Here is an 18,692-nt window from a genome sequence, read left to right on the forward strand (position 1 = left end):
TAGCAAATGTATTTTAACATAGTATTAGCAAAAATTATTATGCGCATCCTTATTACGCTTAAGTTTTAGATATAATTATTTTAAAAGTCAATCACATTTTTCTTTTTTTCTTCTTTTTATTGCCCCACAAAGTCAAATATCAGCATTTGAAGAGCAATAATAAAAGCTACCCATTAAAACCCATTCGCTGGCACTCCATCAGGTCCCTGCACATACCTTTTCTTGTCAATTCAGCAGAAGAGCTTTACTCACTGCCATATACAACCAGTACAGTCGTTGGTGTTTGGTTTAAAATGGATTGTGCTGTACTTTAACTATCCTATCCATGTTTTATCAACTGCACAGAGAACAACAGATCTTTATAGAAAACTCAATAGGTTTATTTATGGCATGGCTGCTTCCATTTGGGATAAATGTGGGGGGAAATAAAATGTTTGTTTGATTTCTAACTCGAATGGGAGGTAAAACAGGAATATCCTTTGCAGAGTGAAATAAGCCATAAAGCTTTCATGAAGGCATGCACGTGAAAAGTGATGACTGTTTGCAGAAGAGGCATCTCAGATGTGTCCATTAGAGCACAGGAATGGCTGACATCCATTCTCCCAAAAATCTGGATTTTCAAATACACTGTGGTACCAATATATTTCCTGCAGGATGCTGATGGCCCATGCTCTGTTGTTAGCCAAGGAAGGAAAGCAAGGAAGGAGCAGAGAGGTAAAAGCTGGGATCTAGTATTTGTTTTCCTTTTGGGGGATGGCAATCTTTTTATTTCTTACTACATGTCTTACTAAAAATGAAGTTAAACTACTATGATTTTATGCTACAGTAAGTTAAATTACTGTTAGAGAGATTTATTTTTAAAACTCTCCAGATCTGTACTTCCTGAAAACAAATAATTTAAAAAACAAATGGTAGAAACCCTAGTATTTCCCCCATTCTCTCAGGCACTTTGATATCAACGAATCACCATCCCAAACTCCTAATTTGGATATAAAAGCGAATAAAATTGCTGAGCCACATGTAGACAGCAAAAGCTCACAAGCCAAGCATATATATATAGCAGTAGCTACGTGGGAGGCCCAATGAGGTAACCGTAGCAACTCCCTTGGTTAATGCAGAAGTGCATAAATTCTGCCTGGGGAGCCTAATCTTCAGACAAGCAAAGACAAGACTAAGAAGGCTTTGTTTAAAGCACTACTGATGTGCAGCAAAATCTGAAATACTAACTTCATTTTCCTGGGAACCCGGGCTCTCTCTGAACCCACAGAAATTAAAAACCCAATCCTGCAGTTTCCCTGACTGCAGCAGTGCAGCAGTTCCTTTTTTTTTTTTTTTTTTTTTTTTTTAATTTTGAATGCCAATTTTGTCCTCTGATTCTCTGAAAAAGTGTTTCCTGCTCTGCAGGGCAACAGCCTTTCCTCAGGAACCAGTGCCCTGCCAGGTGCTGGGAAGCCTGCAGCGCTGCCTTGCTTCAGGGGATGCATTTACCAGGAAGAACTGCAGGGTTACACCTTTCATCAGCCATCAGACACACTTCACCGCTGACAGGCTGCCCAGCTCTGGCGCTGTGTTGCAAAAAAGCAAACAAACCAATTTTCTTGTATAACTGATATAAACGCTTCAAATCGATACAGTGGTGATTCACTGTCATTAAAACCACAATTTTTCACCCAACTTCCCAGAATGAATTAATCTTACTATGGGGTCCTAGCAACAATTGATTTACTTTTAAATTTTTTTAGAAGTTTCTAGTTAAATTTGGTGCCCTTATAAGTAAAAGACTGAAGTCACTGCAACATGCTGTGTAACTACACAGTTATTCTTGACCTAAAACCCAACCCCAGGTTGATCTTCAGGCTTTGCCCATGTCAACATCTGCTTTTACTTTCTTTCTGTCTAAAGTCTTTCTAAATATTGCTACAGCTGGTCAACAATTCTTCAATGCTGTGTGATTCAGACCTGATAAGAACAGAATTAGAGACAGCACAGTTAGGCTTTGCTCCCATCGTAACTGTGCTAGTGTTGACAATTTCCAGAAAAATGTACTACTGTAAATGCAAGATATGAACTGTAAGACACAAGGCTACAGTAACATAAAAATAACAACACAGGCAAAAGGCAAAATGTAGAAAGTGTGTTTTGGGTTAATTTGGTTACTACCACTGCTTTGACTAAATGCCGGAGACTTCAAAACCAGGGATTACTAACTAGTCTTACCAACAGGGGAATGATGATGGGGTCATGCAAACATTCCCAGAAGGCAGAGTTCAAGCGTGCAAATAAACCTTACCTGCACAAGCTGTAAAAGGTAATGAAGAACATCATCATCTTCTAAACTTTCTAGTTTCTGAACTGCCATTGCTCGGACGTTTTCATCTGAAAAGTTACAGTCTAGAAGTTGCATTGTGAGTCCAACATCTAAAGTGCTTTGATCCCAAACCTCCTTCTTAGCTAGCAACTGGTATGTTTTGGCCACTATTTCTTGTTGTCCCCATTTCACAGAGCTAAGCAGCTTAGGATATGCCTTGGGGTGCTTTATGCTTTCATATCTAAAGTGCCACAACAGTTCTTTGTCCTCAGGAGAAAGTGGATTAAGTGGGTCAGTTGCTATGATCTCTTCAAGTTGCTTGCGAAGCTGGTTGGGCATTTCAGCTCGTGTCCTGTCCCCCTGGGGGTCTGATGTTATCCTGTGCTTGGGCAAGGCAATTGGGTGACAATATTTGTCCAGCACAATAGAGATAGCCATTGAGTTTTCTTTATCTGGGTTAGTTGCTGATGTGAGTTTGTCTGCATTGATACTTCCTTGTTCTTCTCCCTTGCCTGAAATTTTCCACATGTGGAGCACATACTCCCCACTGCGTAGCAAGAAACGGTGATCTATCAACAAAAGATTTACATAATAGAGAAGCTGAGTTTTGCATTTGGAATCAGAGTTGGGGGACTCATGTGACTGAAGGTTGGTCTTTGTGGACAGTCCCTGTGCTTTGCCGCAGTATATCTGAAGATTCAGGAGTGCTCCTTTAGGCAAATCTTTGATTTTGATATCAAACTCCAACCAAATATTCCACAGAACCTCCTCAGTAAAAGGCTTTGATGAAGTCCTCCTCTGTGAAAGGAGCTGCTGCCCATGTTGAATGTTAGCCTCCACAAACACAGTAAGATCAGTATTTCTCGGTAAAACTGGAATATCAATGCCAATTATTTTCACCCTAAATTTCCTATTACAATCCCACAAAGAGATAGTGAAGACTCTCTCATGATCTTTTCCATCTATAGTCAACTGTTCGTGATAACCTGTAACTCCTGTACAGTCATCCACCAAGGGCCACTCCTCCTTCTGAACCTCATCCTCACTCGGGTCAGGGGGGTTGTCTAAGACGAGGTGGATTTCTTCCCCATTCTTAAGGCACTGTCTTATCCAGTGAAAATCTTTGATTGGTGTCTCTCCAGTAATGTACTCATCTCTGCCACAAATCCTGAGAACAAAATCCAGTTCGCTATGATCTTCAGGAATGTCCATCAAAGACTTTTTCTTTGCCATTTTTGTGAAAAAGCTGTGGAGAATCGTATCTGGAGTGTCATCTATCGACACTTTAATTTTTTGGCTAGTTGTTCCTCTATGTATGTTTATGAAAATGTTATTATTAGTGATCTTTTTAAATAAATATTCTGGGAGTGGCTTAGATGTAGTCCATGGGTGCATTGCATACAATTTAGGATCTCTACAGGCTACCTCTATCATTCGTGGAGTGACTAATCTGCGACGGGTAAATTCTAGTTCATCATCATGCACATTGCTTACATCAGTGACGTCATAACCAATTAAATTGTTAAGTTGCCGCTGAAATTCCTGAACTTCTTCTGATGGTTTCTGTTTCTGGACAACATAGATCTTGCCTACCTTTTTCTGTAACACTTTCCAGTACAGTATGCAGTCCAAGGTCTGTAATACTTGATGTTTATCATAAATTTCATACCACTGCCCTTTCTTCTGGTACTGCAGAATAAATTGATCTGGGGTGAACGCATGGTAGAAGTCTGTGGTTTGACTCATCTCTATTGCACGCATCCAAATCTGTGCTTTCATTTGCTCGACTGTACAGTTGCCAGCTATTTCAAGTAACATCATTTCTGGTACTTTAGTATGTTTGTTGCTTGTAGGTAAAATGAATTCAATGGATATCAGTTCCATTGATGACAAACTACTCGATGTACAATGAGGTTTCATTCTTCTTCTCCTTCGTTTGTTTTCCTCTCTCATAACAACAGGCTGTTCATAATCCCCCAACTCCATGCCAGAAGAAATCTAGCAAAACATACAAATACTTGATTAGTTTCTCATTTTTCTTTACTCTTCTTTTTTAAATCTTCTTAATTAAAATCACAGGCCAGTCAGAATCCTGCTATATATATGCTTTTTATATTTCCCCTGATTTTCTGGTCACAAATACTTGACTTACATAAACCACCTCAGACGTAATACATTCAATTCAATACCAAATATTAAAAAAAAAAAAAAAAAAGAACCCCAAAAAACCCCCAACAACAAAACACCAATCCTCCAGTGATTTAATAATTAAAACAGAGCTCTTAAACAGCCTTCCCAGATTTCACCGAGGATAAGCAGTCTGACTCTGTATTTCCTCCACAATGATCTGTTCTTGCTTCTATTGCTCAAGCACTGACTATTCTGCTGCCTCCTCTGTTTTGATGCTGCTGATATTAACATAAGTGTATTTTCATAGAAATCAAAAGCCATGCTACTGTCTACGAGCAGGAAGTGGCCCTACCAAGCTCCAGGAAAGCAAAACATCAAGCAATTTGTTTGCAGGCTGGACAGAGGTGAGCCTACTCCCACTTTCCTCTGCCTCTCTTTTTAGCGATGAGGAATAAGGACTTACACCAAAAAAAGCCCTTAGGATTCAAAAGTCAGGGACTACTTCTGAAGACAGGTATTTAACACACCTCTAAATTCAAGCCTAGTATGCATAATGTGCTTATTTAAAATAAATCAACTCACCAGACTGATAACATCCATCCATTTTTAAAGTAAATACTTCAAGTATAAACAAATAGTTTGTTACAGAAGAAAAAAACCTCCCAAGCTGATGCTGATTTATTACTCTATAAACCAAATCACACCTAGAACACCTGTAAAACAACATCGAACAAGAATGGCCTACCTTATCAGCTTTCAGTAAACAAAAAATACTGTTACAGTTAATCCTCACTGAACAATGTTAAAGTGGAAATTATTCACTGAAAGCTTGGAAGAGGAAGGCAGCACTGACCGAGCATGGTTGCACAAGCTAAGTTACAGAAACACACTGAACTTTTCCAGACAACGCTTTTTATACACAAAATCTTTCTCTTAACTGCTGGAAAAACTAAATCAAATATACCAATGCCTTAGCAGATAACAAAATAATAAGATGAAAATGTAAAAGGTTAAACTGAAACAACATAGCATGCTAACTAAAATTCTTTTTTCAAGTTCCGGAAAGCAACAACTATGGACGCACCACCTCTATAACTGACAAAGAACAAAGAAATATTACCTGCTTATAAAATAAAGGCTGAATTGCTGAAGAAGATTCATCTGTTTTATAGCTGAATTTCCTATATTTTTAAAGGAAGATCATTCACAAAAAAAGAAATTCTTTGTTTAAGTTGTTCTGCTTTTCTTGCTCGCCTTCATATCCAGATGCAAAGGAAGTGCTGCACTTACCAGGAAGGAAGTTTTAACCAAGTTGATTATACATATGATTGCTCATTTAAAAAAAAGTCAGAATGCTTTTCCTGTTACAACATTAAAAATACACTAACAGTACACCGATTTAATTTTAACACATATGCACAGAAGGCATGCTTAAAGCCTTTTAAAAACACCTAAGAATAACCCAGGCAATAAACCTAATGAATCCAAATAAAACATTTTAAAAACAGTATATTTTGGAGAGCCTAACTACTTTATAAAAGAGTTAAATAAAAATAGTAGATAAAAGACAAGTAAATCCGCAATGTTTCCTTATTTTTGTTTTCATGTTGATAGCCCTTTGAGGTCTCCCAACTTAAACCCCTGCGAGTTTTTAAAGCCAGTCTCTGTACAGGCATCACATGGAGATGGTATCTGCCAAGGATCTTGCAGGGTAAACTCAGCAATAGAACTGCCAGGTCATCTTCCTCCTAATATTTTCAACTCACTCATTTATGATTAAAAACACACAGTGAAATCCACTAAATATGATATTTTAAAATTTGGGAAGAATTTAAACTATGGCCTTTAAACCCTAATCCTTGTGGTTAACTACAACCTGAAGAGCTGTTCCTTTACTAAAAAAAATCCCCACAGGAAAAAATTGGAAAACATGTACAAATCAGAAAGAAAAGACAGAAAATCCTCTAATTGTATCCCTTTTCCTTATGACTTTTCCAATGAAACACTGACCATTTTGAAGAGCAGTAACATATCCTACAGCAGTACATAGCCTACAAAAATTAAGATTTTTGAGAAAAAAAAATCTGAAACAACTGAGAAGTCTTTTAGCAACAGTGAAATGGTGATGTATTTGTTTTGTTGTTTTTTTTTTTTTTTAACATATGCATGCTTCCTATCTTGTAAGACACCTTTCTTACTAAAAAGGAGGGGGGAAAAAAAAAGGGCTCTCTGTATTGGCAAAAAAAAAAAAAATCTGAGTCTCTTACCTGCCTCCAATATGCTGCTTACAACCTCTGAAATTTTCAGATTTTGCCAAAGTTAAAAAAACCCCAGAGAATACCCTCCACCACAGATGTAGCTTTTCTTTATCAGAGCATCATCTTGCTTCTCAGCTAAGACTGACTTCTTTTTAGGAGGTTCTTTTTTTCAGGAAGTGAGTTTGGGGAAAACATACTCAGTCTTAGCTCCCTCTATCTTTTAGAGCCAGGATTTGGAACTTCTCAAGGAACTGGTGAAGTTGCCCCAAACATTTTGTCACTGCCACGAAATCTACCCATCTTGCCCAAGACATCTCCAACACTCATCCTCTGCATATGTGCAGCCTGTCAGCATTCATCAGCCAGTCTCTGGGGCATCTCAGCACCAGACACCACTTTCCCCTCTGGACCTCCTCTCATCTGAAAAAAGCACTCAGTTGCTGGAAAACTTGAGCACCTGCAACCTTCATGGCAGTGCCCAGGGTGACGGAGAAGATGGAAGCAGACAGTTTCACATAAAAAGGAAAAGGAGCTGGAGGGGTAGGAAAAGGAGTTATGCTGAAGGGGAAAATTTATTTTGCAAAACCTGTGTTTTCAAATTTCTTGACTTTGGAGAGCTTACCTTTGCAAGGCTTTGTCAGAATCTGTCTTTTGAAGTATAATCTCTAAAACATGTTGCTTATTTTTCAATTAAACATAAGTAACTAGCAGTAAGGGGGGGCGGGGGGGGGGGGGGGGGGGGTCACACCAACAGGCTACATAGATTTTTTTGCAAATATCCCTCAATCTAGAAGTTGTGCTGACCCTATTAAGTAAACCTGGACCAATTTCATTGGGTTTTGCCAGAGCTAAGAAAGCATACTGATTTAAAATACCCTCATCTTGCCACCATGTGCTATACACGTAAAGATCAATTTTTCAAACACATATACTCAAATATTCCATCTCCTGCTAAGCTATTCTAGCACTACACCATTGACCAAGACTATCAAGACAATCAAAGGCAGCAACGCTACCTCATACAGCAGAAAACTACTCTGTACATTGCTCAAGAAATGTAATTGTTTGACACACTTATCCACTTAAAAAGACAGGTAGAGCAATATTGTGAAAGGTTCAGATATTCCCCCTCAAATTGCAGCAGATACAATGCAAATGTATGACACTTGTGTAACTGCCCATACAAGACTGTCTCTTCTCCCACATTCATTTGGGCTGTGACCTGTCATGTCTAGGCCAATCCAGTCCAGTCCAGTCTCCATCTCCAGTTGAGCTCTGACCCCTTTTCAGCACCTTTAAAAGCCAATTCTTGGAGGGATGACTGTCTCTAATCAGTCTCTGCAATGACAGACATAGAAGTGTCCTCATTCAGAGGGTGACACCAAATTGTATCTGTTTTCTACTAGTCCATGTGTAGTCATGACAAGACCGTATTTTCTCATGGATATGCATCAGAAAACTTTGATGTTTATAATGGAAAATCATTTAAAAGAACTTCCTGAAACCTTTGTCATGCCTAAACATTGCTTAAAGAGTATTGACACTTCTATATGCCTACTGCAACAACACCACCACAAAATTTTAAAAAATCACTCTTTTAAATTTATAATTCTGATAGGCCTCATCAACCCCGAATTTCCCTGTATTAGAACTGTGGTACCACTGGTCCACGAATCCTGACGGGATGCAATAGAGCAGGAGGAGGTGGGCCTGTAAAGGGTAGCTAAGACAAGCAAACAGACTTGCCTTTGTCTTCAGTCGTATTCCTATCACATCACTCAGGTCAGCAAACTGATCATAACAAGAACAACCACAAAATTTGGTTAATTTTCAGCCGGATCAGTTCCTTGATCTGACTCATCACTGGCAGAAGTGGTTTGGCAGGGGAGGGAAGAGAAGGGAAGGGAATGGAGCCAGCGCAGTTTACGGTAACCGAGACTGAAACATAATTCACAGCAGGATTAGGAGATAAATTCATGAGTAAACTTGTTAAATGATTTGAAAACACTGGCTGTAAGATGCTTTAAAGAGACAATGTGTTACTATCATTAATTACTTTGCATATTCTGCTACAAAAAATTCCAGATTATCTGTCAAGCTTCACTGCTTTGTTGGGACTGTGTTAAGAGTTTTACCAGTTACTTATTCTTCATTGGTTATTTTAATGCTTATTCTATACTAGTTCCTGCTTCTGCCTTAATCCACTATGCGAAAACCTTATTTTACAATTATTCTTTTCACTTTAGTGTGAACTTTTTCCCAGACAATATAACCTGCAAGAAAGCAGGCACTTTATTGGAGTAAGACTCACCTCATGCACACATTATGCAAACATAATAATGTGTTAACATTCACAAAGTTTAAAGATAAATTAGAAAAAGAACCAGAACGAAAATGACCGTACATGACCTGAAGTTTTCCAAGCAGCATACTGTATCTACTTGCCAGCACTGTCTTGTAGCAGAGGACTGCTGTTTGCTGGGTAGGAGTACAATGTATCTTCCCTACATCTGCGATGATCCAGTGCTGAACTACATAGGCAAGATACCCTAAGCATGAACACAACTGCCAAACCCACTTTGCTTGATCCTTTTGTGGACTTCTCCAGCAACTAGTTGCTCTCATGGGAATTAAATCAGAGCAGGTTCCCATTAGCTAGTAAACTTCATAGATAATACAGTCACATTCTTCATCAAAAAGTACACAAATCAGCAGATAAAGCACAACATCTCAGTCAGGAGGTTGTCGAGTCAATCAGACGCCTGTTACAGCTGCAATACTTTCAGCTCCCCCCCCTTCACTACAGACCTTTGCCTATTTTGGTTTCTGCAAGAGATGCCTATTGGGGGGCACTCCTGGAACAAACAGTGACTTCTAGCTGATTCCGAAAACTTGGGTAAGGATTTTGGCAAAGCTCTGGTTAGCCAGAGTGACACAAGTGACTGGGCCATCTGCCTTCAGCCCAACACTTTGCAGAGCTCAAGGCGGGTAGATGGCAGCTGTGACCGACACCAGCTCCCAAATGCCCTCGGCTGTTATTTCAGGTGATTTGTGGTGGGGGAAGGTTTTACAGTCTACACGTACTGGAGAGTCACAAGAGGTTATTATTTGTTGGATAAGGAAACACAGTTGTTGTTTAAAACCCGCGCTGTAGCAGAGATGACTCATGGATTAAGACCCGTGGGAACTGTTACGGCTGTCTAGCATGCTCCTTCGCTTTGCACCGTGTTATCCGGCACTGCAGCAGTTCCCTCGGCAGGTTCCGCACCACACCTGTAACTCCTGCTCGGGCCCGGCTGTGCGCGGGGAGCCGGGCCGCTTGGAGCCAAGGCCGGGCAGCCCAGGGCGCGGCGGTGGGGGCTGCAGCGGCCGCTGCGGGCTGACCGCGGGCAGTCACACCCGCCCGGCTGGCAGGGGGCTCTGGCCCAAGCGCTTCGCTTGCGCCCAGCCCGGCAGCCGCGGCGCGGCGGGGAGCAGCGGGCCGGGGCCGCCTGCCTCCCCCGGCCCCGCCGGCCGGGCCCCGAGGCCGCACCCGCCCCGCCCGCCGCCCCGAGATGGCGGCCGGGCCGCGCCGCCCCGCAGCGCCCGCGGGAGCAGCGGCGGCTCCGCATGAGGGCGAGCCGCGCCCAGCCCGGCGGGGCAGCCGGGAGCCGCGGGGAGCCGGCCGGGCGGGGCTGCCCACCGCCACCGCGGGGAGCCGGGCCGCGCCGCCCCGGCCCTGCGCCCCCGCCGCCACCTGCGAGCCCGGGCCTCGGGCAGCGCTGGCCGGGGGCAGGGTCCGCAGGCCGCCCCCGCCGGCGCCCGGGACGCAGCTACTCACCGCAGCGGCGCGGCCGCGGCCCCGGCTCCGGACAGGTGTTTTCCTCAGCAGGAAGCGGAGCGGGCCGGGGGCCGGAGGGGAGGCTCCATGGCCGGCGGTAGGCAGCTCCGGAGCCGCCGCCAATCACACGCCGGGCAAAGAGGGAACCGGCTGTGGGGCCTCCCCGCCCCGCTCAGGCGCCGCCGCCCTGCCCCGCCGCGGGCCCGGGGCGCCCGGCCCCGGCCCCCGCCGCTGCGACCGGCCCGAGCCGCGGCCCGCCGAGCCGGCTGCCGGGGCCGGGCCCCTTCCCGCGGGCGAGGCGGGGGCTCGGGGGAAGGGACCGGCGCTGGCCCGGGACGCTCTGCGGCTCCGCGGAGCGCGGTGCCCGGCCTTGCCGCCTGGAGGCAGCGGGCAGCCCGGCCGTGGTGCGGGGTCCGCTGGCCCGGTACGGCCACATCGGCCTTGGTGCGGGTGTCCCCGCCGGTAGGGTGAACCGCCGCTGCCTGAGCGGGGTTTAATCGCCAGCACAAGGCACGCAGGACGCGTCCGGCGGTCAGCACAGGCAGCAAAGCCTCGCTCGAGGCGGCTTCAAAGAGGGGTTCGTCGCCCCGAGGGCCGGCCCGCGCCTCGGCCGGCTGCTGCGGAGCGGCCACCGGTGGGGCCAGTGCCAGCCCGAGCGGCCCGGCCCGCGGCTGGCGGCGGCTCCTCCGGCGAGGGCTGGGCTGGTTTGTCTAAGTTGCCCTCAACTCCCCCAGGGGTGGCATTCTGCTCTGGAGCACAGTGGCCTCCTCCGGAGAGATACTCACACTGTCTGATTAAATGCCTGCTACAGGTTGAGCCTCTTACTTGTCTCCCCCCCACCCCCCGGCTACTTTTTATTTGAGGGTGCTGTATTCTTGTTTTCCTACCATTTTCCCAGCCCCAGACTGGGCAATCCTGGCTCTGTCCTTTTAGGTCATGTTCTTTAAACCTCTTGCAATTCCTGCCTCCGGGTCCTTGCCAAATGGGCCACGTTGCTTTTGGAAGGCAGGGCACAAGACTGGACGCAGTAGTACTCCAGCTAAGGCCTTGCCAGGGCTGCCTACGGCAGGATTAATTCACCAGCCTTGCAGTGCCAGGGCTCCAAGTGCAGCCCAGGCATAACCGTTTACATCCAATTCAAACACACAGCTCCCCCCACCACCACTCTTTCCCCACCCTGGCTGCTGGCTGTTTGGCTCTGAACAAAGCCGAGTGTTTGTATCTCTGCAGCTCCTTTTTGGAATGAACAGCAAAACTCCTTCTATGACTGTGCTGAGACCTGTTTTGACCCGGGTCTTGCAATGAGATTCACAGGCTGACCCTGTACAGCACGCAGCCTGCACACTCGCCCTGAAAGCCAGGCGAGGTTACATCTTCAGGGAGAGCTTTACAGGACTCATAGGCTGACCACAGGTTGCCACAAAGACTGTATAAATGAATGTGATTTTTCTAGGTACACATTATTAACTTCCATAGAAATAAGACATCAGGAGGAAATAACTGGCGTGTTACACATAAAGATGCTATTATAAAGAGCTGGATAATTGTCATTATAGCAGTAGGGTTCTTTTGACTTAAAAAATCATTTGTGTGACATTAAGAATCATAATATCAGCCTGAAGCAGAAAGTAATTTAGAAACTGTTGTATAAACACAGAATTTCAAAATGAATATACGTTACAAGGAACTGTGGCTATAGGAAATCATAACTCTACTGGCCTCTAGTTCCCCTTTTTACAAATACTAAAGCAAAGTAAAAACCTTTAACAACCTTCACGTGATGTGTGTGCAGCATGGGGGAAACATAGTGAAGACTCGCTCACTTCGTGCTTGGTTTTGCATGGTATAATGGGTAATATCGGTCAAAGAAGTTCAGCTTCACACAGCATGTGTATTACTTGAAAAGAGATTAAAAAACCTCATCAAAATAGGAAGCCTTTTTTTTGTTGTTATTGGCTGGATCCCCAGATGGATGACTCCAGGAATGTAGCCAGTGTAGCCAGTCTGGCAACTAATCCAGTTAAAATCCATGGACTTTATTTGGGGATGCACAAATATACGGAGATTTGAGCAGCTGAATAAAAAAGATTGTCAATTTTCAAAAGACAGTTATAGAGGTAATAATTTATAGCTCGAGCAAATGACACGTTTGATGTTGACTTCAGCCGAAACTGTATAAAATATTATTTCAATAGCGATAAATCAACATAATGTTATTGGAAATGAAAGAATAAAGTATTGTATGTATTATATTTGAGAAAAGGAGGCAAACTGAAAATCTTTGTCTCTTCAGGATTTAGTAAGTTAATAGAATAATAATTTTTTGGAGTTTATCTTCAGGTCCTCTATATATAGCACAATATCCTTTATTGCCTTTTGTGGCAAATCAAGTAATACAAGCTTCCCTATTGCCAAGGATGCTCTCCTTATAGGTTGCATATTCTTTGGAAATATACACTTTAACGTTGTTTTATTCCTGTTGATTTCCAAATATGACTTAAAACCTTTCCCATAAATTACCTGTTGGTCTTTTTTTTTTTTTTTCCCCCAGTCAATAACAGCCTTTACACTAAATTGAAATGCACATCTTACCATATAAAAAGTGGAACCTCAAAATAGTCAGGAATACCATAGCTTAATGAAGTAAGGTGAAGAACACAATTTGATATTTAAATGAAGCTGATTTAATCAAAATTAGTCATGCAAAGAAGCAATCATTTAGCTAATATAATCTTGTGAGGTGCAGTCAAAATGCAATTATTTCCTTTCTCTTTCAGCTGTAATAAAAATACGACAAGGAATTGCTGTCATGATCTTAAATGGGAGTTTGGGAGGTTGAAAAAATGTAAGATGGTATCTTTTGTGTCCTCTGCACAGTCGAACATCAGGTTTTATGTTGTTTCATGAAGAACTGCAATAAAGAGTAACAGCCACATTAAATGCTCAGCAACAACTTTATATACTGACATATGTTAGAACTGGATGTAAATGTTCTGTTGTCTTTGACAGACTGGCTTCATTACAATTTAGGAAATAGTATCTAATAGTTTGGGTTGTTTTTTTATTTTCTATACTGCTAGCAGAAAAAAAAAAAATTAAATGCAGAAGCTTTGTAGGTCTTTACTAACAAAGCCAGAACCTGCTTGCCTTATCCCAGCAATAGCTACATTCAGTTTTGTAATTGCTAGTTTATGTAAAGAAAATTGAAAAAAAACCATTGTGGGATACATTGTGCTTCCTGATGGAATAGTAGGTAGTTTTCTCCTTTCTTGTGGAATTTATAAGCTGGAATTTTCTCGTTGGGTTGTAAGCACTTTATGATGCATTCAATGCAGGATTTAAAATAAATTGACAGAATCCTTTTATTTTACGGCTGTGCTCTGAAAACTGATTGTGTAAATATGCGATCACTTGTGCTAACATCATTGCAGTTGCTTTCTCCATATGCACTATCATATGATAACTTCGGTATCAAAAAAAAGTTTTTCTTCTTACTCTAACTTTCCAACAAGCAGAGGAGGAATGAGCCGGACTTTGGTTTGGCTTTTGCATCACATTCCAGGTATGATAGCTGCTCATGTAGTGGGTATAACTGATAGCTAAGTGTTGCCTGCAGATCTGTCCTCCATTCACAGCTTTTATTTCATGGGAAAGGCAGCCCATCTCTTTTTATGCCGGTTCTGAGTCATTGCTTGGGGAAGCAGCAGCAGGCCCTGGGGGAGTAGAGGGGTCCAGAAGAAGAGCAAATTAAGAGTGGGCTTTTGCTGCCCATCCTCTGAAAGGATGCCAGCAGGCAGTTAAATCCCCTGTAAGATGTGTCCTATATGAGGTTGTGTTCCCAGGGAATGTTTTAACATCTGCTGGGCACGAAAGCAGCCTTGTGACCTGATCCAGAACGATCCCTGTGAACCTCTGCAGGCAGAGCAGAGTCAGGGAAGCTCAAACAAGATAAAGAGGAGTCTTGCCTATCTCTAGTGCCTTCTCCAATAAATACCTGCTCTGTCCTTCTCTCCTACTAGGTTGGTGCTCCTGGTGATCAAGATTCTGCACAAAATCCCTCACTTCAAACATCTAAAGCTTTCAAAACAGGAAACGGCAGGTGTTCAGAACCCTTCTGAGATACATCTGCTGAAGGCTTTGTCTGCTATTTTACTGATTTAGGCTCTTACACCACAGACTAGGTATTTAAAGCACAGGGGTGGGAGCGCAAGCTGTTTCCTCCATACCACATATGTACACACATCAGCTGAGATGCAAAACTCACATAATACCTCTTACTGGCTTTAATACCTATTTTTGTCTGTTCATATGTGTACGAGTTTGTCAGAGAGAGATGGACTCCTCATGGTACCAGAGTGCGTAAAGACCACTGGTTATTCATAAGGGGGGTGGGGGAAACTCCTGAGTTTTTGTGGCTGCTGTCAGAGGTCTCAGTATTAGGTGGTGATGCAATATTGCATCATCTTGTGGCATTGGGACTTGATGGAGAAAACGAAAGAGGTCAGAAGTAGAAGTATGAAAAAAAGGAGTTCACACTTCCAACAAGGCCTCTAGTCTAATAACATTATATTAAGTACTCCTAAATATAAGATACAGGTAGGCAATCTCTGAAAGTTTCTGACACCAAAAATAATGAGTCTAATTTGCTGCCCAGGGACTACATTATGAGGTTTCTCTAGACAAGCTCTCTGAACTGTGTTGCTGTGTTATTTTCCTGTCCTGATATTTATTTCTCTTAATCTTCAAAAATTTGCTCAGCTGTATGCTTATTTGTTAGTGTATCCTCCTGTCTGTGAGGAGGCAAATACATTCGCATTGCCGTAGGAGTTACATAAGGGTAGCCTTTCATCAGAGGATTTCTGTATTTTTGTTGTTGTAAATGAGTAATGCGAAATGCTTTCCCTTTAAACTACCTCATTGCCTCTCTCTGTATATCGAAGTAACATATCCTTTATGCAAAAGTGTTACCAGAGTTCCAGGCACCCGGTGGGCTAATTGATCTGCTGTCATAATACTTGGGCGTACTAAGAAAACATTCAAGTAGGAACATATTTGTTCCTCAGAGTTTAGTTGAATTCAAAATCAGCTACAAAGAAAGCTCTTTCCCAGCCTGATCCCTTCTGGAAACATACCCTTAAAACTTCTCCAACAGCTGTAACGGCTGGCCTTAGCAGAGTGCCCAGAAGATCACCACATCTAGGGTTCTTTTGACTGAATAAGATTTCTTTCCAAAGTGCCGAATCCCTCGTACGGAGAGCCTCTGGGCAGGTCTCTCTTTCACGAGGAGGCTGGAGATCCTGTCTGGGTGCTGGTGAGCCTGTTGGGGTGCCAGGATCACATCTGTGACAGCACTTCATGCACCTGAGACAGTACCTCCTCATAGTGGTAGCTTTGCTAAACAAACACCTATCTTCACATTGGAATATAGAGCTTCTGCCATTACAGACAGATCAAAGCCTTGCCAGCCAGCCAGCACAACCACAATGAGGAAAAAGCCAGATTCCGACCCGGAACTTTGCATCCTAGAAAGGAAAAGCTAAGGAAAGCTGGGAACCAGGAGGATGGGAAGTGTCAACCCTTACACACAAAATGAGGGCAGCATTATGGTGAGGATATTAGTGCTTCAGCACGTGGCAGTCTGGTCTGTGTAGATGGCCCTCCATCGTCTGTGTCTGCTAGGGATGGTAAAAGACAAATGTGGGAGCACTGCCCAGATAAAAAAAGCTGGTATTGCCAGATATCCCATCTATTTTAGGACTTGAAGTTACCATCACAAATATTACATTACCTTATTACCTTACTTATAAAATGCACATCCCCATACTTTCCTGCCTGTAGCGGAAAGCCAGGGCTCTCCAGAAAACTTTTGTGAAGCCTCTTCAGTCATCTCGTTTTACAGCACAAAGCCTGCGCTGTTCATCAGGGGAGGACATGGTAACTGAGCCCAGTTTGGATGGGACTATCCTGGTCCCTCATGGAAGGCAGTAACTGCTGCAAAGTGCTGGTCAGAGTCTGCTCTTCGCACACTCCCTGTGCCCAAGAAAGTAAGCTGTGCCTTATTCTCCCTTGATCTGCAGTTCTGCACCCCAAAGCCCAAAGGGGACGTAGCAACGTCTGTCTGTGCACCGTGACTCGGCCGTAGTCACGCCACCTCAGGTATCAGCTAGGCAGGTGTGATAGAAACTTTTAATGGCTCTTATTTCTGCAGGTAGAATGTGGCAGATGGCCAGATCGTGCTTTCCAGAGTGTGCAGGACAAAGTGATCCCAAGTATGTTGGTCACTGATGCACCTCCAGGCTTTGTTTAGGCCAGCTTGCCTGTGTGCGGCTATGTGGCTGAAAACAGGCCAGGGATGGAGTTGGAACTCTTTGTGGCTGTTTGTCTGGTTATCTATCAGCTACTGAACAGGCACAGCCCACGATATTAATCTCTTGAACAACATTCAGAGGCTCTTTGATGCATTTCAGAAGCTGCAGGAAGTCTTCCTAAATTCACATAATGAGGCAGACATACAGGAGCCTTGTGTTTCATCCCAGCAGGGAGCAATTGTTCTTCTCTGGGAAGCTGATGTTCTTTCCCAGTATTTTTCCCATGTGTCTCCAATAACAAAATGCTTTGGCTGAGATGGTGTGATTTTCCCCCTTGAAGAGGGTGACCTAGTACTGGATAGACCAGATGCTGTGGTCTTTCCAAAGTACAATAGTACCCCAAAAGCATCTGGTAGATTGACAAGAATAAGGATATAGAGATGAGGGACACGTGAGAGAATACTTGGAGGGTATTCCCTCTCTGGTCTCAGATGATCTAAAATACTCCAGATTGTCCTTTGACTCTTCCTGGATTCCATTCTAAGAGAAGAAAGTAGATGCGGGGAAGGTGAATCCCTGCTATGTCCAGAGGAGGAGGGCAAGAGGACACCATGGAGGAATGATTGATGTTTGGGATATGTAACAAACCCAAATGAATGAGTGACTTTGGAGGCAGCATTTTGAAAATCCATCAAGAAGACGTGATCCCCCTGATGGATCACAGAAGGCTACATAGCAGAGCTTGTTTTAGGCACAGAAATTGCTGGGAGTGGGATAGCAGGCGCTGCAGGGCTTGCCCCTGAGGAGTGTGATAGGAAGCCAGTCCTTAGAAACGAGGATGGTGAGCACTGCAGCAGTGCGTGGAGCTGGCCCTGCAGAAGGGTGACCTGCCAGCACAAGGCTGCATCGTCCCTTGGGCATCAGCACCTCTGCAGAGGATGGCACTTCTCTTCAAAAAGTGAACCCCAGAAGAGTGTAATGACTCCTGTATCTTGACAGGCTGAGCACTGGAGGTGCCAACCCCACTTTAGTTCATCCTTTTCCTTATTTTTGCTTCTGTTTCAAGTAACTGGCATCACAACAGTTATAGATGAAAGGGACCTTTGAAAACGTGTTTCTGGGAGTTTAGGAGTTGAGGTTTTGCATCCTGGAGGGTACTGATGAGGGGAAGCAGCCCAGAAGACCATGGCTTGACTGTGACATGCTCAATACCTGCGTTGACCTGAGTCAAGGGGTTCAAAACTTGAATTGCCTGTGTTAATAGCTCAGGAAAAAACAATAGTGGCTGAGTGAACTCTCTCTGTTGCACTTAGATAAACAGCAAGATACTCCAGGCAGTGTCCATCCGCTAAGAGCGAAGGCATGTCAAAGGCTGATTGCTCTGAAATCCCAGACTTAGCTCACATGATGCTCCAGTACCAGTGAGGTGACTACCAAGAACTAACCCCACTGAAACTTATGGCAGTCAAAGTGTATGGAGGCCAAGGGACTATACCCAAGCCAAATGAACTCCTTAATTAACAAAACCACAATTTAGGTTATGCATGGTCAGTGCACAGGAAAAAAGAAATATTATTTTAGGGTTCCATATAGTTAAGGGATGAGAAGTACAAAGTACAAAAAGGATCTGATTGTGTACACACGAGGTGCATGTGCAGTGGTGGCAGTGTCTGTGTTGGAGTCATCTCAGAGGGACTTGGCATTACCCCATTATCCAGTCTGAATTCTGTGAAAGGAGCACAAAAAGCAAGGAATCTTTCTGCTAGTGATTAGGGAAAACAGCTGTTTGAATCCGAGTTAGTCTGTTAATCCCATTTAAACAAATTATGTATGTTGAAACATTGGATTTCTGAGATAAGCAAATCTGT

The 18,692-nt window shown here is 43.6% G+C and overlaps 1 protein-coding gene across 5 annotated transcripts in view; it reads right to left on the reverse strand.

The window, feature by feature from the left end:
* The window catches only part of PIK3CG (phosphatidylinositol-4,5-bisphosphate 3-kinase catalytic subunit gamma), a 36,363-nt gene extending 25,110 nt beyond the window's left edge, over nt 1–11,253 (reverse strand). For 2 of the 5 annotated variants that reach the window (XM_080392775.1, XM_080392776.1), the window contains exons 1-2: nt 5,021–5,544; nt 2,291–4,306 (exon numbers count right to left, since the gene is read on the reverse strand). In XM_080392775.1, coding sequence (XP_080248901.1) covers nt 2,291–4,306; nt 5,021–5,038 — 2,034 coding nt within the window. In that variant the 5' untranslated portion in view covers nt 5,039–5,544. The other 3 variants (XM_080392774.1, XM_080392773.1, XM_080392772.1) reach the window with 3 other exon arrangements.
* Between the last annotated feature and the right edge of the window lie 7,439 nt (nt 11,254–18,692).

Source organism: Falco punctatus (assembly GCF_963210335.1).
Source record: "Falco punctatus genome assembly, chromosome: 6".
Classification (NCBI taxonomy): Eukaryota; Metazoa; Chordata; class Aves; order Falconiformes; family Falconidae; genus Falco; species Falco punctatus.